General features: G+C 38.3%; 2 protein-coding genes across 2 annotated transcripts; both read right to left on the bottom strand.

Annotated features, from left to right (window-relative positions):
• Nucleotides 1-324: 324 nt before the first annotated feature.
• smad6a (SMAD family member 6a) lies at nucleotides 325-7,684 on the bottom strand. Its single transcript, XM_042727763.1, has 4 exons — nucleotides 6,334-7,684; nucleotides 5,245-5,301; nucleotides 5,033-5,110; nucleotides 325-1,113 (listed from the first exon to the last, which is right to left on the bottom strand). Exons 1-4 carry the CDS (start codon nucleotides 7,025-7,027, stop codon nucleotides 572-574), a joined length of 1,371 nt encoding a protein of 456 aa, XP_042583697.1. The 5' UTR covers nucleotides 7,028-7,684; the 3' UTR covers nucleotides 325-571.
• A 12,053-nt stretch (nucleotides 7,685-19,737) lies between these two features.
• crybgx (crystallin beta gamma X) lies at nucleotides 19,738-21,669 on the bottom strand. The gene is made up of 6 exons (XM_019108097.2): nucleotides 21,543-21,669; nucleotides 21,106-21,154; nucleotides 20,699-20,820; nucleotides 20,359-20,494; nucleotides 20,079-20,218; nucleotides 19,738-19,974 (listed from the first exon to the last, which is right to left on the bottom strand). Exons 1-6 carry the CDS (start codon nucleotides 21,584-21,586, stop codon nucleotides 19,842-19,844), a joined length of 624 nt encoding a protein of 207 aa, XP_018963642.1. The 5' UTR covers nucleotides 21,587-21,669; the 3' UTR covers nucleotides 19,738-19,841.
• Between the last annotated feature and the right edge of the window lie 143 nt (nucleotides 21,670-21,812).

Consider the following 21,812-nt stretch of genomic DNA (forward strand, 5'->3'; position numbering starts at 1 on the left):
TTTCTGATTGATAGCAGCTAGCTTAAACATACATAAAACATACTACAACACTGATATTAATCATGTGTAATATTAAATGAAATGAAAATTATTTTTTTTTTTACACATTTTCATATGGTGAAACAATAGTCCTATGTCTTTAAATATATTGCTATATATATATATATATATATATATATATATATATATATATATATATATATATATATATTGTGCACTATTACAAAAATCAGTGTGTGTGTATATATATATATATATATATATATATATATATAAATTAGTACAATATTACAAGAGATGTAAATTCCACACAGAACTCCGAAATGCATTTCTTTTGTTTTTATTTCCTCTGTCCATCCATAAAGACATTGCACCATACATAAATAATTATGTTGTAAAAATGACTCAGTATTTACAAGTATTCCATATAATACGTTTATATAAAACTTTATATTAAATTTCGATAGATTACATTTGGGATTGTGGCTGTGGGCGTCTGAGCGTTTGTAGTAAGTGTGTGCAGGGTGTGGTAAGAGCAATGTATATGTCTGCATTTGTTCATGTGTATACATTATCTGTGGCTGTTCAGTAAAATCTCTAACCAGCATGGGCATGATGTAATTAACTGTCTTGAGTAGCATGGTCCCCAGCCCTTGGCAAAACTGATCCTCACACTGTTTGGGTCGTATGGCCCTTCCATGCGCACCAAATCGCTGGGGGGTTGAATTTGGCACGACTTCTCATAGTCAAAAACCTTTATGGAGTAGCCTGGCATGACTCTCCTCACAGTCAAACTCAGGTAGGGATGATGATCCAGAGTCGGGGAATTCACAAAAATAGGGTGCTGACTGCGGTTGTAGGCCCAAACTCCATCTGGCTCTTTGCTGAGGAGGATGCCGTGTCCAATCTTGCCACGGGTGCGCTGGACGGAGGTGGAACGTGGAGAGAGGGGGAGCAGGCCCAAGCACAAGCCTGTACCCTGAGGTAGGTCATAGAAGATGCTAAGAGAAGCGTCATGAACTGGGTACAGACGGCCCACGCGTGTACGAAGCTCCCAGTATGCCACGTTACACCAGTGGTTCTGAGCCAGGGAGGAGGGAGACATACTGGCATCTGTGGATTGAAGAAAAAAAAACATAAGAAACTTGAATTTCAAAATATTAGTACAAATATTATTTTTAAAAAAAATTCAAGGAAAAGGGTTGCTATGTGCAGTATTTTTCTATTTAGTTAAAAAAGTATTGAAATTCTATTTATTTTAAAATCATACAATAATTATAATTACATTAATAAGAGACCGGTGGGAAAAAAAACAGACACAGTGTCATTATTACTATTGTTAATATTACTATAATACTGGATAGCAATGATTTTAGCAATGTTGCTATAATCTGTCATGTTTATATTTTGACATACTAACATGCATTGTCCTTATTAAATAAACTATTTAATAAAACAAATTAGTTTTTTGTAAATAATATAAAACATATTGAAATTTAATTAATTTAATAAAACTGTCAAAGTTATTTAACTTTTTTCTTTTTTATTTGTCCAAATTTGAGGCTGATTAGTAAAAAAAACAAAAACAAACTAGAAATACATAATTATTATTGTGGTTTATATTACTATAATACTGGATAACAATGATTAAGGCAGTGTTTCTATAATCAGGGATGTGTATTTTTATGCTGATGTTCATTAATGTGCATTGTCGCTATAAATAAACAAACAAATAAATAATACTTATTAAATATAATTAAATATTATTTCAATATAAATTATTTTCAAACATTTTTATTGCAAAGTTACACCAGGTTTTGTGTTTTTGAAAGCCACCAGTGCCCCAGGGGCATGCTTATTTCTACAGTAATGTGCTGTCGTGACAAGTAATGTCAATGTTTTGACCTCTCTCATATCGGCTCTCTTATTCTTTTTGATGTTACACAGTACATGTGCACTCTCTAAATCTCCAATCCTGTCAGGAGAGGATTCGAAACTGAAGAAGCAACGACCCCCACTAACAGGCCTAAAATCTGTCATCTCTGATTCTAACACCCCCCGCTCCTGCCTCAACATTCCTCTCTCCCCGCGCGGGGCCGATAAGGGCCCCCTCTCCCCCTCCGAGGGCCAGCATTCAGCTCTCTGACCACTCAGTGAAGGCTCGCGACCCCCTGACCCCCCAGCCGCCAGCCTATCCAGTCTGATTAACTCAAACACAGACTGATGGCATTATTTTGCTTCACAGGCTCTATTGAGGGAGAAGATCTAAAGCCCTGGGCCTGTGCCCTCATTCTGCTCAGCCTCAACCCTCTCTGGCCCAAACAGAAAGCAGAGGACACACTGTTAATGAAGTAAGTTTTGTTTAAGGAGGGGTACGGAAATACAAAATCATTATCTCAGACTCTCTGGCCACTCACTTAGTAAGTACTTTCAAATATATAAAAAAAGGATACGCTATAAAAAACACAGAAAAGAAGGTCATCATTTTCATGAAGATTTGCATAAAACTTCATGGATTTAGAGTAAATACAATGGAAAAACCATGCAAAATAGTAAAACAATGCAAAAGAACTATCAGATGTCAATGAAAGAGAATCTTTTCATCTGCTTTTCATAGAGTGCCTCATTGTTTAAGTTTCATATTTAACTCCCTTTGATCTTATACAAAAACATACAAATCAAATATTTGGTGCCTAGTTTAATGTTGTAAGCAATGCTATGGTGTATGATAATGTTTAGGAACGTTCAACCTCTCCTTTAGAAAGTTCTCTGTTTTGCATGCACAGTTGTTAGTGCCTGCAAAAGCATTCTTGGTGCTTGTGTGCCTAGCCTAAACCAACACCACAAAATGAGGGGGGAAGGAGAGGATGGAGTCTTGTCTGTCCTGCTGTGCCAAATATTAGATCTCCCTCCACATATTAGACCCTTCCACTGAGCCAGTGAATGGTGGGGGAGCTTAGAGGGGTGATAATGGAAATGCCACGACGAGAACTGCCAAAGAACTCTAGAACACTTCCAGTATTTTCACAACTCTAGAACAATAGCAGCGGTCGAAATTGTTCGGCTCCAAAAGCAAGCCAACAATTTTCTTTCTTTCTCTGCATCAAAAGATTTATTCTAAATTAACACTTGAAGGGGCAATTCACCCAAAAAATGAACTTCTATAATCTTCTATAATCTATAATTTACCCTTGTTTAGAACATGTATGACATAATGTTTCTTCTGTGGAGCATCAAAGACATTTTTTTTTGGTAAATCCATACAGTGAAAGTCAATGGGGACCCCATATAAACAAAGCAGTCAAAACATCCTTCAAAACATAACTCCTTTGCGCTCAAATGAATAAAGTCATACATGATTGGAATGAAATGAGGGTGAGTAAATGATGATAGAATTTTCATTTTTGGATGAACAATCCCATATGCTTCATTTTTAGTGACATGGAAGTCAGGCATACACACACATTTCTTTATACTGAGGGATATAATTGTAGAAGTATCTTTCTTTTGCAAGTCATATTGCTGCTCATTCCACTGGATGATGAATTTGTGGTAAGAGAACTGACTGCATATTGATCCCCATCTAAGATGAAGCTAACAGCTTGTGTCAGGATGAAAAAGCAAAATGATTTCTCCCTGTCACAATACTGAGGAGAAACTGAGAGCAATATGCAGACAGACACATGCAATCACGCATAAACGCAATTACAATAAATCAGCCAAAAAAAGTAACAAGATCTAAAAAGCCTTAATATGCGTGTCCCTTAAAAAACAGGGGCAAATAATTTCCAACAATTGATAGAGTTGTTCTTTGTCAACATCTGTAAAGAATCTCTGCAGAGACAGGCAGGATTTCATTAGTTAAATTGCGTGTTGGCCTGCGCTCTGTCAGGAAGAGGGGAAGCCACAACGAGGCCTGTAATTTAAACCTTATTTTAAAATGCGACTGGCTGGCTGTGCCAGGGCTTGCATTGCAAAACTCAGCAGGAAGCAACAACATGAATATAAAGGGGGAAAGAACGTATGTGACACACCAAAAGAGGATCTTGTTCCTTGTCTCCAGATCTCTATATGCTGGGTAATAATAAGCACAGTGCTGTGAGACACACAGCAGATAAGAGCTCAGGAGGCCCTGAGTCCCCCAGTCAGCATCCTGACAAAACTGCCCATTGTTGCTCATAATCTAATTTTGACTCAGTGCTGAAAAGTTGGTGGATGACGTCTAAGAAGTTTTAGCTATTTGCATATGGCACATCTAGATATCACATTCAAACTGGTGAAAGTGAACAATTACGTGAATGAATCGCCAGAGAAAAGTGTACCATGCATTCATCATATTAAAAATATGCTTGAGAGAACAGAGAGAACCTTAAATCATATGGCTACATAACACTACAGAAACAAAAGCAGCGAAGGAAAGCAACAACGTCATTACTTCAAGAACTATTAATTAAGCACTGAGAATTTGTGTTTGGACTTGGAGGTAAATGTACATATGTATGATAGAGAGAGAGGAATGCTTAGCTGACCAAATGCTAACAAAAATAACATGGATATAAGCTAACCGTTTGACATGTAGCAGCTCTGAAAACAGCCAGCAACCTTAAGTCCAAACCAAAGCATCATATTCAGTAAACACACTAACATTATTTATTAAAAAAAGAAGACTATGTTTTTGAAAGAAATCTCTTATGCCAAACATGTAAAATACTTTGAAATATTATTACAATATGAAATAACTGTTTTCTATATTTATATACTTACAATTATTTTTATTCATTTAAAATTGAACATATTTAAATGTATTCCTGTGATGGCAAAGCTGAATTTTCAGCAGCATTACATTTGGTGCTTATTATTAATGCTGAAAATGGTTGTTCTGGTTAATATTTTTGTGGAAACTTTGATTTGATGAACAGAACGTTTAAAAGAATAGCATTTATTTGAATGAAAAATCTTTTGAAACCTTTTAAGTGTAGCATAAGCATATGTATAAGCAATGCATTAATTTACTTTAGACTTGCACACCAACCTGAATAGTCCAGCGACATGTCACCGAGTGAACACGTGGCTTCGGATTCTATGTAAGGCAGCACTGGGAGGGAAGAATCTGCAAAATGACAAGCCAAAAAATTGAACCTTTTCTCCATTTGACTGCTGATAAAAACATGACATACAGGGTTAAAACATCATTAGTTATTTCAAGGAACCTTTGCTTACAGTGAGAAAGACAAAATTACTTACTCAGTGGCTTGTGTTCTGGTAAGGGGGAGAAATGGGAGTAGGGAGGAGGCGGTGTGTCTGAAAATAGGGAGAACTGAGTTAGAGTTTTCTTTAAATTGAGCATCCCTTTAAAGCTGAACACATCTCTGACTTTTCAAGGCTGTATGACCAGACCTAGACCTAGAGATCCAATACTGTAACAGTGCTTGGCACAGTTTCTCCAGAATTTCTACAGCAAATGAGAATGGTTCCAGCTGGTATGGAAATTACAGGTGAAGAAGAGCATCCATCAAAAGACAATGGATGTGTTGTCATGTGCCAGGAATGCATGGAATCCAATCAAAAGTGACCAGTTCTGAATCACATTATAACAGTGGGTGGAAACACTGCAATTTTGCTAACGCAGAGAATGAAAACTTCATGGAAAACACAATGTATCAGACTTTGCTTTAAAACTATTATCCATTAATTATTAGTGTTGGTGCTAATGGAGTGTAGTGACATTTTGTATGCATGTCAAGGTCTCATGCACTACAGTGCAATTCATACTGCTTGAGACATTAATTTTAATGTATGGTTGTGCATTCACTAAACCAGCATATCACAATTTTACAGTGTATTTTTCTTGACCCTCTTCAAAGATGATTGTTCAATCAATTCTTAACTGCAACTGTTCATTTTTATACACAATGTAAGAGTAGTGTTTTTTGTGAACAGGGAGGGAGAAGAGAAATTGAGAATCCCAGAGGGATTCTAGTTGGGAATTCCACTTCCTGAACAGGAGTATCACTGTCCAACTCCCTTCCCCATCATTCACCCACGCTTCAAGTAAAAATCACATTTATATTAGTTTTTCCTGATTTGATGCTACAGAAAATACACAAGAGGGTTTGCTGGTCTTTGCTTGTTTGAAATGGTCTTATATGGTTTAAGATGGTCTCCTGGCCTGGGTAAACATGGCCTTCCAAAAAGTGCCTAAAACTCCTCTAGAAGCATCAAACAGGTTGGGAGACCAACTAAGACCAGCAAACAAGCAAGGCTGAAAACACACTTCAAATGGACAGCAAAGCCATTATAGCCTTGACTAAAAACATTCAGAGGTTTCCTTACCATCCTTGACTGGTCCACAGACACGGCTGTAGTGATGAGGGTTGCAGCAGAGGGTCTGGCTGTCCTCTGCCCTGAAGCTCTGACAGTTACAGAGCGGTTTAAGGAGAGAGGAGAGCCGCAGGTCCGGCCAGCGGAAGAGTCGACACAGCAGGTACTGTGGAGACACCAGCTGACCTCCAATTCGCACTTCAGTCTGTGAAACCAGAACACATCCACTTGGCATCCCGCCTTGAGAATCCACAGCTTCCAGTAAAACATCCAGAGACTTCTCTTTCAACTTCTTGAGAAACGCATAAGTGCACTTCTTGAGTTCTTGCTCGGTCACGGCACCATTTTTCCCTTCTCTGCCACTCAAACTGCTATAGTTGTTGTGATTCCTATGTTCTAGGCGACAAACGAGTCTGTTTTTGCCTCTGGGGAGGTCTCTAAACAAACAGCATGTTACCGTCCTGCCCTCGCTCTCCTCGTTGAGGGGTCCATCGTGGTCAATAAGGACCCCCGGTTCCCCGCGTTCCTCTACGCGTTTGCTGCAGGAGCCTGCATTGTTTCCCGGTGTGTATTCCGTTCTGGGGATCTTCTCGGGGTTGCTGTCACTCCAGTCATCTGGACCACCATCGCCCTCTTCTTTACCTGCGGTGACCAAACGGCTTCTCCAGAGTCGCCGAACCAGACCCGTGCGTCTCGTCCTGAACATACGACAATTTAAACAGTTTGCATCCGTTTTTCCTATGTTTGGTCAGAGCCGCGAAGACTCCAAACGCTCGTGCGCTCGCTGTGCGACATCAATGATCTGTGCTCACATGCACAGCCAAGCAGAGCCTGAGTAAAGCCCAACATTAGACTCTGTTGCTATATCAGCACTTTAGCAAATGGATGGCTATAATAATGATAGTGCGGTGCATCCAGTCTGTAAACATTCCCCAACAGTATGAGAAACTTCTTTTTGAAAAATACGAAATGCACGATATGCATAAAAAAATCTTCGATAATCTCCGAAACGGACCTTTTTTCCCAAGCAAACCTTCTGCAGCAGTTTAATGACGCCGAGCACATGAATGGATCTCACTATAATCCTTATTCATGTTCCACGCGCTCCTCGCGGAAGAAAATGATTGTGTTGCGACGGCAAAGTGGTCGTTCCGGGTGGATAGACGGACGTGGGATGTCTTGAGGTTTCGTTCCGTGTTTCAAGCGAGATTAATGGGATTCTTCGATGGTCTTTTGCCGTTTCACTCTCTTTCTTCTTCAGATACACACACACGGGGCCCCCGAGGAGAGCAGTGGAGCCATTGGTTGATTCCCATCATGTGCTCGTCTAGACACTTTGGCGGCTGCGAGCCGCGCTGATTGTTGCGCAAACACAGTATCAAGTTTCCGAACTCTTAAAGGAGCAACATGTACCTGTGTGTGTATGTGTGTGTGTGTGTGTGTGTGTGGCAGCGACAGAACATCAAAATGTTACTGCTGCAATGATTGTAACTGTGCACGAAAAAACGTATTACAATAACTACAAATAATAAAATCGATAGAATAAGACCCCGTTTTTATCATTAATGTATGTAGTTATGATTTTTATTTAAAAATAATAAAAATAGTATAGTATTACCACCACACTATTTTAATTGTTGTGCATATTACATGATTACATATGTATAATGTGTGTATAAAACAAAAAACGTAGTACGTGTGTGTGTGTGTGTGTGTGTATATATATATATATATATAGCTAGATAGATAGATAGATCGATAGATATACATAATATACAATATAATATATACTGTTGTTTAGAATGTTGAAAACCCTTGTTGCAAACTGTCATCATCAAGAGCCAGAATCCTTGGGCTTTCTCCCTTCACTTATCATAGGGGTGATAACTGTTGTAGCCTGGCGTCAGGCTAATAATTGCAGCTACTCCCATTAAGTCTCTTAGATAGTCTATCAGCAGAAGTCTGGAGCAGAGACAGGGAGACCAGCACCAAACCACCCCTCAAAATAACCCCAGTCCATCCAGTCCGGACAGACGTGGTCTTGTTTATGGGGTCTAGCAAGACCCAACAAGAATAGCATGTCAACAAGCCCCTTATTCCTAATGGACCTTAGGGAGAGAGGCGAGACAGTGGGAGACAGAAAAAGAGAGCACTCACATCCCTTAAGGCCTTTCCTCAGGTCCATACTCCATTCTGGATGGCCCTAGTTCCATGAATACTGCCAAAATGCTCTAGAGACAAAAATAAAGTCAAAATACATTTAGATGACACAAGTGCAACTAATATAGGCTGAAGACTGGATGAGTTGATGAAAATATCTCAAAATCAATTGAATGCACAATGCGACAATGTAAAGAAGCTGTGTGGTAAAGATCTGATTTCTGACTGCTGGTGTAGCCTATGGTAGCAGGAAGTCGTAGCCACAGACAGACATTAGCAGTGTAATCTGTCTCCTGTGGAAGGTTCTGGCAGTCAAAACAAGAGTTTCGGCAAGGAAAACCTCATTTATGGTGAAGACAAGGAGACAGCCAGAGACTTAAATGAATGTCTGCTGTGTAAATGTGATGCTTCTACGTGGCAGGAGTATGTGCATATGAAAAACAAGCCTGAATATCCATAACAAAAGCAGAATGTGAAGATCTCTTCAGTATTCTACTCTTAGGAAATATTTACTGTAAAAATATTTTCTGTACGTGACAATATTAACAATTAATTAACATTAACAATGGCAAATGCATTTATTACAGTAGTTATTCATCTTTGTTGACAATACAGATTACAGTTTTTCATTATTAGCTTAGGTCCATAAATATTTTTAAAGGGACAGTTCACCTAAAAAATTAGATATGATATAAATTAAATCTGTTCATCATATACAGCCATCATATCTCTTCACAAGACATGGATTTAACCACGCGATTCATATGGATTCATTCAATTAGTTTTACGATGATCTTTTTGGATCTTCTAAGTTCTGGTTACCTGGACTTTAAATAGAGGGACACAGTTAATAAACTAAGATTAATAAATGTTTTTCCATCATTAGTTCATGTTAACTAATGTATTTACCTATTGAACTTCATTTTAAATTGTTAATGTTTCACCATGCTATAGCCATATCTTTGATTCAGTGTATTTACATTGCCACAATAATTAACAATATGTTCTTTCTACACCAGTCAACATTTGAAGTGGATCAAAACCTTTCATCAAAGTTGTCCCAAAACCTAAAACCAAAATGCGTTCCTGTCTTAGGACAACTCTGATTAACTTTTTTGATCCACTGCAGTGTTGACTACAGTACATGATTGATTGAGTTTTAAGAGTTTATCCAGGATTTATTTTTCAGCAATATATACAGTGAAATATAGCGATACCTCATGAGCAAAAGGTTGGTAATCAACAACAAATTTCTCTTTCTGTGAATTTATTTAATGTAGCACTATTTTGCCACATTACTTTTATATATAAAATATATATGCTTTTATTTAATAAACAATCAGTTATTATTGAGTACATCAGACACTGGGTATGGCTTATGTCATTCCTGAATGATTTTGTACAGTCAGTCAGTTGATAAAATGATTCAAATGGCTCACTTGCTTTGCTCCTGAATGAGTCAGAGTTTTTGAATGAATCAGTTTAGTGAATAATAATAATAATAATGATTCAAATGACTCACTCCTAAAGACAGTCACTGGCCATCACAGACTGGCATAATGATGTAACCTGCAGAAACAATAACTGAAAAACTAGACCACAACTGTTATTATAAAATAAAGAAGTCAGAAAGAAAACTCATCACTGCTGGTTTTCATTTATGTTTTTATTTCATATTATTTTAATGAAACTTAAAATATAATGCATATTTTATTATATATAATAAAAAAAAAACCTTGCACTCTCTAGACCAGCATATTCTGTCCTTCAAGATGGTTCAAATCAACACTAGCTCTATGACCTACATTGAAAAAACTGTTTTAAGCAAACAACATCACAAAGATTTGCATTATTTACCTAGATTCATTAAAATAACACCAAAAGAACAACCCACATTATATGATTTATTCTTGCAGCTAAACAGCATATCTGAGAAGTACGTATTTCAGATTGTTTCCTCCTTGAATATACAACAGTCTCTGCATTACTGTGCAAAGCTGACTCCTTCCATTCCTTTTGTGTGCTTTTTAAGCATGCCTGTTGTTGGCTCTACGAGCGAAAAGAGAATATCTGAGAACCCGAGGAAGGAAGTGGGCTAAAAACAGAGGAAAGGGAGAGAAACTCAGCGAGATCAGACCACTCTGTTGCTGAGCTGATTGTAGTCTAGTCTAGTCTCAGAGCGCCTGGCGCCGACGAAGCAGGCCATAAACTTCTAGACGATAGAGAGAGAGAGATAGAGCTCTTACTCTTACTTGTGCGAGTAAACAAAGAGTTTACTTCACTTAGCGTGCAATTGACTTTGCATTTGTGCAGCACAGTCGATGCAAATGAAGTTATCTTATGCCTCGTCATTTCAGAACTATTATCTTCACAGTGGCACACAAGACTAAATGATTACAATAACACAGGTAAAAATGCATACAACTGTGGACCTCTGCTGAGATTCAAGTATGCTTTGGGGGGAAAAAGAAAGGAAAACAGAGACAGAGATGTACAAACACAGACAGAGAGATGTAAAGATTACAAGTGTTTGCGTTCATCAGTAAACCTGCATAACCAGAGACAGGCGTGTCCCGTCAACAGTAATAGACTTTGCGTGCATCTGTGCCAACCAGTGTTTACGTCAGTGGGTACAAAGACTACATCTAATCTCCAGGAGAGAGAGACGCAGAGAGAGAGAGAGAGAGGACGGAAAAGGGAGAAGACCGTTCCAGGGGCCAGCAGGGCTCCTCGGGGTGAGCTGAATTAAGTAAGAGATCGAGAAACAGAGAGAGCGAGGGGTGGAGAGGCGGAGAGGAGAGAGTAAATCAATGGAGGAGATTTGAGACAGGAAGACTATGGCGTCAGTACAGGCTGGAGATAAGGGCTTCAGTTCCATACACAAACACACTTGTTCTCCCGGGCTGAACAGCTACACATACTTTGTCTCACTGTCAACTGACCAGACACGCACAGGGCCTCTCTGCTGGTGCTTTTCATCACCGCTCATGCACTGCTAAGGGAGTTTATGCTCCTTGGTGCTCCCTGACTTCCCATGTTGAAATGACCACCCTTGTGATTATGGTTAGTACTTTTCTTTAATTTATTGTATGTGAGATGATTTTTACTTTTTCACTCAAAACACAAAGTCATTCAGGCCAATTTTACTCAAAACATACTGTTATTCAGTTATACTGATGGTTTGTTTTGCTCCTCTATTTTCTCTGCCTGTAAACTCTCTTAATATAAACTCTGTCAAAACAGTAACAATAGATTGGCTGAACTCGCGTGCATTTCATCCTTAAATAAGCAAGATCCACAACACTATAAGGTGAGGAAACACGGGGCTGACTGAGAAACATGTGAGTCTGGGGGTCAGAGGAACTTTTCCTCAAAGATAAGCAAGAGAGACAGAGTACATACAGACTTAAGGAAAAAAGCTACTCCTTTCAGGAAGAACCCTCTGCTTTGAAAGCAATGTTGAGTATAAGTTTACAAGAATGTGTGTATGTTTTTATGCGTGTGTTTGGCTCTGATTTAAACTGTCAAAGGAGCAGGAAAAACAGAGGAACTGAACTCCTCTACAAAAAAAGAAAAAAAAGAATATAACTTTTTTTCCCCCTAACTGCTTTCTTTTTGTAAATTTCTATTCTGTTCCTCTTGTGACTTAAATGTTATTGCATTATCACTGTCAACTTCATTATGTTAGCTAAATTACTCATAAATTACTTTCAAGGCTGCATTCTGAGGCATTGAGGTACTATTTTAGGTCCCCTAAAACCGCTGTAGTGTCTTTGGACTGAACATTGATCTGTGAGTAAACTGATCCTGTGTGGCTCTCATTTTGTGTACTGTATCACAGCACACAACATCCTGAATGCTTCACAGAACAACAGTCTTTTTATTTTTTGTCGTTTTCCAGTAAAACTACCCAAACATCTTTATAAACCAATTGTTTCCAAGTGTTCTCATTAAATGTATGCTTTACAGTAAAAAGTACTATTTTAAAATGTTATATAAACATTATATTAACACTTGCCAAAGGAGTGATTGTTAGCATTAAATAAACATGGTCCTCCTAAGTGTTCACTGAGAACTAAATTTAACACATCACAATCATGTTTAGGTTATTTATCCTAAAATATCACACATATATAACAACATTATGTAAAGAGTCCATAACATGCTTTAAAAAGGTCCTGAACAGGAATAGAGACAAAAAAAAAAAAAAAAATACATACATTTCTATATTCTTCCTTTTTTCTCATTTGTAGTTTGGTCATGTAGGCAAAACTTGGCATTCATTCTCTCCTGAGGAAGTTCTCCACTCTTTAACTTACCAGACTCTTTCTATACACAGCTTTAAGCTCTTGAGAGACCAGGGCATTGGGTACAAAGTAGTACCGAATTTTTTGAGTAACAGTTTCTTTGTGACTGAAGATTTCGGAACATGTATCTCCGTAAAAGTAGGCTAAAAGTAAAGACAGTGTTACTAAATGTAAGGAATAGGTACTGTGGGTAATGAATTCATGCAATTTGTGTGTATTCCTGCATGTTTCTGGAGGGAATGGGTGGGATGTTTTTATGGTGTAATTCATTCAGCTCTTTCTAAATCTCTCCCTGATTACTGTATATTGAATTCCCAGCATTTGGCAAGTCAACAACTCTCCCACTAGTTCATAATCCTTGAGAAAAAATGTAAGCCCTCAGTGAGAAAAGGAGAGAGGAAGAGGATGTGTTTTTCAAAAACGTGGTTTATATCGCAAGTAATTGCATGTGATTCTTCTCCCAACTTCAAAGCGAGTGGGTCTGCAGTTCAGGGTTGGGAGGCCAGACCACTACCAGATCGGCTCTCAATTTCCTGTCCCTGCCTGGCTTTAAGCAGAGAAGATTTGAGGCAGAAACGTGTGAAATACAGAAGACAGATTTGTTTGTGTCTGTTTCAGGATCAACAAGTTGAACATTTAACTTAGAAATGTACTTCATGTTATAACATCTAAATGAACCATTTTTATTTAAGTCAAAGCAATGATATGCCAATGAATATATCAGTGCAGTACTTGTTAAGGGTCAAATCAAGCAGAAGTAACTGATAAACACAACAACTGCACTTTCACTATTAATTTGTTACAGTTTATCCATCTTCATATGAAAGAAGAACATGCACAAGAGAGCCTCATTAATCAACCAAACAAAACAGAGAACAGACTGCCCAGAATTACTTTTATTTATTTATTTAAGAAAGAATGAATGAATGAATAAGAAAATAATTGTTATGTTTATTAATATTGGTGGATTCTCTGTTATCTTTTATGATCAATACAAACACAAACTCAAACACAGTGTTTCCATTTTGCTACATCTCACATGACTAATCAAATCCTTCTCTATGAACTTTTTTTCCTTTCAAGCTTGTTGAATGTTTTTCCTTTGCCTGTATCCGTGACATAGAGCAGTAGCCTATCATATAATTATCATCCATGTGAGATAAGACAAGACATACATCAGGTGGCCCAGGGAGGAGCATGACAGATAAAGCTTTATCGGTAGGTTCAGGACCGTTTTTTATATGAAATCCAAATATAAGCTATCTAAAAGAAATCTTGGTCCAGACAGACTGGCCAGTTTTATCATCTCTATCTTTATTATCTTCATTCTGATTGTTAAAACATGAGTGCATCGTTAGAGAAAATAAAAACATACATATGCTCATGCAAAATTAAATAGGCCTATGCAAAATCACTCCAAGTGCCTGAGGTGAACTGTGCTCAGTTTTATTCCCTAGGTCCATGACTGGCACACACCACAAACACACACACACACACACACACACATGCACACAAACTCTAGATTACAGCTTCATGGTCCCTCTCACAGTCCATAGCTGCGATTGGCAATGACATGTGAATGCAGACCAGCTCTAATTTAAGCATCCACATTTATACGCCCATAATGGGGTCAGTATAAGCGCTTTTGGAATGGGCCAGAGACTGTCCAGAGCTCTCTTTCCAGAACTAAGGCAACACATTATTCCCAAAACTGCCCAAAGCACTTTTTCGAGAAGGCTATACATTATTGCTATATAGGAGAATGAGGCTTTGCTGTTGAAACTGTTCATTTTTACATTGCATTCATAACTTATAATGCAAAAATGTCTAATTAATTTCACAGAATTAATGCATTAATTAAATATGTTTGAAATCTAAGATCATAAACTGCTAATTATTTTGGGGTGTATTTATTATATTCTAATTGACTGTGCATTGGACGAATGTGGAGCACTAAATGTGTTGCATCTAAAACTAATGCCAAAACAACTTTCACAATTACACACACACACACAAAATCCTGAGCGTGAAATAAGGATGGAGGGTTTTGAAATGAACTGGTAGTGCATATCTCTGCAGCCAGACAAGAGAGCTGTGGCATGCCTGTGTTATTGAGCAAACCACTTTGGCCTGTGTTTGTGTTTGATAGGATCAGGGGCTCAGTGGGTGGGCGAAGGACTCTGGTAACTGAGTACTGAGGCTTTAAAAACTCCTTGCTGTTTTTTGGGCTTTTTCTTCAGCCCAGCCTCCAAGCAGCCTCCACGCTGAAGGGAAGGACTGAAATGTAAACATCCAAACATGCTCGGGCCCTTTTAAAAGGCTGTTTTTCAGCCTCCACTCTTAATTGGAAACAGACAGTGGCCTTGTATGCAGAGGTGGGGTTAAAGCTCAGACGCTACACTGACAGGCTGCAAATCCCACTCACAGTCTTTGATGTGATGTCTCACTCGTTTTGAAACATTTTTTCGAGCAAATTAAAGGTTATATTGCTTATTATATCTGTATATGAATATGAGTGTTTCGAAAGGGTGATAATACGTATGGAAATAAAATATTTACTTGACTTTGAAAATATTTACCTGTTTATTACACCGTAAATCTTCCTCCAAGAAAAATATAGTCCAGGACAAAGTGCAAAGCAATCGGGCTAGTGACAATATGAGCACGGCAACTATATTTCAGTACTTACTGAAGTCCTCTGTGATCATCATTTTCAATACAGTCCGTAAAAGAGACGCAAGCTGGCGCAAATTTTGTTTGTTTGAATCAATCAAGAGAATCCAAGCGAATCTACGTGTGATACATGACATATGAAAGTAGTGCCGGGGTTACTTACCCTTGCGGACTGATACAGTGGTGCTTCGTTTTCCCTTTTCAACAGCTTTCAGCTAAAGAAAAGATAAATCAACCAGTTTTTTTTTTCACGAACTTTGCAAAAGAGTGGAAATATACAGAGATGGGTTAAGTCAGTCAGACGATAGAAATATGTTGAATTTACAGTCTCTTCTCCAGCAACAGCATTAGAAATCGCTTTGCAGCCATACTTAGTTTTTGGCAAATTAATGGAAGGATAACACAATAAAAAGCAGTGTTATGAATGTAAAGTATTTTATGAAACAAAATGAAAAAATGGAAAACTTTGGCGCGTTTCAAACAGCATATTCATGCATGTATGCCATTTATAGTATAGATAGGGTCAGGAGCATTGCTAGGAATTCTGGGCCCTGTTCACTGAATTTGACATTTCAGTGGGTCGGGTTGGGGGGAATCAAGTATTCCTGAAAACCATCTGATAAATCTTAGCACGATTTCAAAGGTCTGTCAACTTCAATTTCAATTTTTTTTTTTTTTTTTGTATCTATGGCAGGAATTGTGTTGTTTAGGTAATTACTTGGCAACCCTTTAAATACCTCTCAGCTCATACTCACACACACATTGCTCAAAGAGTCATTGCTGATGAGTGAGAGGGAAGTGAGGGAGTCAGTCCTGGCATCACTGCAAAGTTGTTAGTGCTGGCTGAATGGAGGTGAGTGCACGGGATGCTTAATTGGTCCGGTGTGCATGTGTGCGAGCATTGGTGATAATTGTGGTTCACAGGTGGCCACAGTGGAGGCCTGTCCAAGATTTGAGTTCATTCCAGGGCCTGGGACAGAAGACAAAAGATTTCAGAGCTCTTTGTTATTGACTGTGGTCAAAGCCTCTGGCCGTCCCCGTGTCCACCTAGACATGAGTTCATGAGTCTCTATACTGAAAATTCAAACAAGAGCCTTGATGCAAAGAACACAACATTGATGTTAAGATCTTATGGCAGTATTTACATGCAGAAAAGTAACAAGTATCTGGAAACTGTTATGCTTTTCAAGCTTCTTCTGCCTTTGAATTTTCAATAAACCATTAGATTTTTTTAAGAGCATGAAGATAATTAGAACTGCTGAGTAAAACTAGTTTTTTGTAATTATGCCAGCAGTTCAGTACAGCCCCATGATGATGAGCACAAAAGTAGAATGTTTCAAATGTCCACTGATTTCACATCAAAGCGATTAAAGAAATGTTACTGGCATTATAGCAGAAATGCCCCAGTAAAACCTTTCTTGGCGCCACCTATCAGATATTGTTATCAGATAATGGAGAAATTCCTTCAAACATAGATATGCCATTAGCATTGAGCATGCAGTCTCCCCAGGCATTTCCCTTCTTTGTTGACTGAAGGACCAAAAACATGTTGAAACAAGACGCCACGCTGCAAAGTGGCATGTAGCATCAAGATTTTGCTGATAATCATACTGAAATAGCTTGTCAGACATGAAAGAGTTTGCGTTTAAGCCTTGCAGGGTATTTTCTGGTGAGATCATCTTTCTGTAACATAGACCAAGCAAAATGGCTGAGAGCACAAGAACATTGTGCACTGATGGAGTGATATCTATGCTGCAAATGAGTCAAAACACAGAGGATATATAGTATGACATATGTCAGGATACCTACAACATTCAGTTTAGTTGTGCATAACTCAAAATGTTCAAAAATATATCTGCTATAGAAGATTGGGGGAAAACAGGCAAAATCTGAATATTTTTTCAAATGCATTCATATTTTGATATTTGATATTTCCTCACTTTGTTGTAAATTTAATGATCAAACTAAATCTCTTTGGTGTCAATGTACTTTTCCTCTTGGGCCTAAATCAAGTAGGTGGAGTTACCCAGAATGGATTGACAAAAACAATTTGATGTTCATGTCTGTTATTGTCTCGCTTGAGAGAGTGGAAGTGAATGTCAGTTTTTACTGTCACACAGCTGAAGATCGAGGGTCACACTTGGATAGAAGCTGTTTCATAATGAAGTACCTAAGGATTTAAAGACTCTTTGATACTGTGTGAACGAAACCAAACCAGACTAAGTTAATAACTGCCATTAAGGTGTGCTGTACTGTGAGGTGTGTGCTTGTTTGGCCCTCTGTCACGTAGTACTGTAATTATGTAACATGAGGACTGTGAAGTTTAGCTTATGGATTACAGTAAAGACAATCACAGAGAATAGGAAAAGAGGGCAAACCGCTTTTACAGTACAACCAGTGTGTGGTATGTTTGTAAGTGTAAACATTCATACCATATAAACATGCTCAGAGAAAGAGGGATTCAAATTCTGATTGTTAAAACATGACTTACAAGTTGCCATGTGTGGATGCATATGTTTTTGTGTGTTTGCAGGATTGAACTCAAGCAAGAGGAATGCTGTGTATGGGTGGTCAATTAGTTTACCATTTCAGCTGTGACCAACTGGCTTACTGGAAAGAAACATAGGATCCTTCCCATTCAACAGGCCATGCCACCTTCAAGGACAGACTCTGTTTGTTTGTGTGCATGTGTGGTACAGAGGGAACAAGTTTTGTGATGGACTTCCTGCCCTGAACTCCCGAAAAAAAAAAAAAACACACTGTGTATGCATTCTTATTTGTTCTGTTTAAATCATGGGCCTTAAATGTAAGAGCAAAACAGCTGTATTTGCCAATCATTTTCTATTGCTTACACATACATTACTGTTTGAAGATTTTTAAGGTTTAAATTCTCCTATTCTCACCAAGACTGCATTTATTTGATCAGAAATACAATACGTAACTGTCTTGTTTAACATATTTTAAATTGTAATTTATTCAATGATGCATTTTTTCAGGATTCTTTGACGAATAGAAGGTTCAAAAGAAAAAAAAAATATCTGAAATAGAAATATTTTGTGACACCATAGTTTTGAAAGGTAGGGCATATTTGTATGTCTCAGCATCAGCAGAATCTCTGTCAAATATCAAGTTGTTTTTTGTCTTGTTTTAACATATTTCAAATTGTAATTTATTAAGTGATGGTTTTTTTCAGGATTCTTTGACGTACAGAAAGTTCAAAAGAAAAGCATTTATTTAAAATATAATTATTTTGTGAAACCAAACTTTTGAAATGTAGGGCATATTTGTATGTCTCAGCACTGTATCAAATCAGCAGAATCTGTGGAATATCAGGTTGTTTTTACTGTTCACAAAAGTATGTTCACTAGACTCCTGTCTCACTGTACATAACTGGATTTATTTTATTTTATTTTTTAAACTCCAAGTTCTAGGGAACCATTTTCATGTGCTATTATAGTAAAAGAGTGACAGTAACTGCAGCAACAGCAGTGGGTAACAGTGCAATCAGCACTAATGGGCACAATACTAGCTGTAACACTAGTTTTATAGAATAAATAAAGTGCCAGTGGTTAACATAATGGTTGTGTCAAACATTTGTTTATAATCACATAAATCTCATTTCACTCTGCTCTCTCTCTCTCATTCCCTGTATTTCCTTCTCTGCGAGACATCATCCTAAAGCAGTTTGCGGTCTTTCTGCCCCTCCTCTGTGTCTACACTGGTGGGTACCTCCAGGCTGCTGTGGTGACCGTGAGAGAGATGTAGCACAATGTCATCGGCACAACAGGGGCACAACAACTGCTACTCCCCCGACCCACAGAAATACCTCCCCGGCCTTTAGAGAGCATGAAATCGTGTTGTCTGTCAGTCCAACACCGAGCTAAAGCCCGTGTGAATTCCTCAACGTATGCTCAAATATACACAGATGAACTCCACAGCTGCTCTTTAAAGGATTCGGATCATAGAAGAGAGGGAAAAGCCGTGAGCTCACAGTTCCTATAAGCATCCCACAATCCTGTCAGGGCAGGACAAAACAGTGCTGTAGCATCCTGGGAACAATCCTGGAGCTGTGCAACAAGACTATCTTAAGATCTTGGTTGCTCTGACATGCCAGGTAAGAGTAGACAGGACAGGCTGACGTTGTTTTACCACCAGAGGGCAACAGAATGCTCATTCGTGCATCTGAAAAGCTCCTCCAGTTGAAGAACTTTTCATCTTTATGATACCTGATGAATTATGTAATTCCTGTATGATAACTTAAGCACAAACAACAATATTTGTCTTTTGCATCAGTTTATTACTAAAATAGGTCTTCTGTGGGGCTGGCATATTGTTTGTATGAAGAGCTGACAGATGCGGGTGTTTGTCAGGGGGTTTTGTTTAGCTGAAGCGGACACGGCGAATTGAGCCAATGGTGCTGTTTTGAGCACCCCAGTCAGAGAAGTTGTTGTAGTCCTTCTTCTCCAGGATGTAATGTGCTCCCCTGTAGTTAGGCTCCTGGTACGCCACCCAGCTGTGGTCAGGAGAGAGAGATGGGAAATGTGCACACAACACTGAATATATACACAGAACAGAATACATAGCTCTGTATTTTTAAATAAATGAATTTGTACTCACGTTCCGCCCATTACTCTTACGGAGGACACTCTGTTAAGGCTGTAACGGCTCATCAGGTTGGGGATGTCATCATGGAGCTCTGTCTTCTTTCCCGAAAAAGCTGCCCTCTCAAACAGCTGTGCACGGGGAGGGTTGTTGTCCTAGACCATGAAACACAGGCAAACAAACAATTTTTACATTTATGATTCTGGATCATACCATTACATGTTTCAGTGGAAATTGCAAAGACTCATACTAATTGTATTGTTTTTAATATTTTTATCATTATTGAATGTCTCACTTGTTTCACAGCACGAACAGAGGAGATGTGGTCACCCTGAGCACACCACCTATCACTGCAGTTGTACTCCCCCCTGTCAAACATGTCCCAGAGGTACTGACGTCCACGGAAGTTCTCATGTTCATATGCCACCCATCTACATAAGAACACACGTCACAGTAAAAATGCAAAACATATCTGAATGGGCTTAAACTGGCAAAATGTACATGGAAAGGAAATGCAAAACTGATTTAATGTAGCTATAAAAAAGTTTATTGAATAAAAACGTGGACTAATCATTCATTTTACATTAATAAATGTTAAAATAAGGTCTTGTGATACAAAACTGCCATGTACTCACGCTCCACTCTCCACCTGGACAGAGTTGCATCTGTCGGGAAAGTTTTTTTCGCTCAATTTCTGACAGTCAGAGGTCAGGTCCAGTCGGCGACCTGCAAAGTTCCTCTGCTCGAAAAGGGTCACCTGGAAAACACACAAACTAATGTTAAAAAAACAACAACACTTAAACATGTATATTCATTTAAATATTTAATAAGCACAAAAGGATTAAAGGTATTTGGGAGAATAAAGATACACTGAACTAAAAACTAGCAACTTTTTCAGCTAATTTTCATGTTGTTTTAAAAACATTAAAACATAAAAATAAAAAGAGTAGCAAACAGCTGACAGAAAATTCCTTACTGATGAATTATTCATTCACTATGCATGCATTAACTATAAACTATTGCCATCAGAATAAACTCTTACCCTCCCACTGGACCCGTAGAAGGCACGTTGGAGCACAGACCCCAGCTTGCTAGGGAAAAAAGTCAAACACTCTTAGCACATTTTCAAACATCAACAATCAAACAATGTCTAGAAAATATGAAAGAAGCCAGCTCTTTGATTTGTTTTTAAATTGGATTATATTCTTTCCAAATGTTTATGATACAAGTTCAGTTTTATTTGTTCCATAACAAGGTAAATGTATGTGTGGAACAAATCAGTTTGCCCATTAAAGCACAGCAGTATGTTATTTCAGGGCTGTCTTAATGGTATGGTTGAGATCAGAACTATATATTTCCACAAACAAGTCACGGGTGTTGGTCGATTATATGTCTTTTTATGCAATGATTAATACAGTCCTCTTGGGAGGTGCAGATTAAAACTCAAACATTTGGTGTCCAAATGCACCGCAAACATACCTGGTTTGTTTGGCTAGTCCGGGGACCTTAGTAAAGATGTTCATGTCAGCTCGTGGTGGCCACTAAGACGGTCCTTAAATACAGCAGGTACATAGAAACAGGGAGTGCTAGAATGCTCATACTCTTTCTGCTGCTCTCTCTGTAGTCTGTCTGTGTATTGATATGCTAAACACATACAGTATGCTATGTTTTGTAAAAGCCTTTAGCTATATGTGCATACAGAAACACAAATGCACACATACAAAGGCTTAAACACACACACACACACAT

Source organism: Cyprinus carpio, chromosome B7 (assembly GCF_018340385.1).
Source record: "Cyprinus carpio isolate SPL01 chromosome B7, ASM1834038v1, whole genome shotgun sequence".
In the NCBI taxonomy this organism is placed as follows: Eukaryota; Metazoa; Chordata; class Actinopteri; order Cypriniformes; family Cyprinidae; genus Cyprinus; species Cyprinus carpio.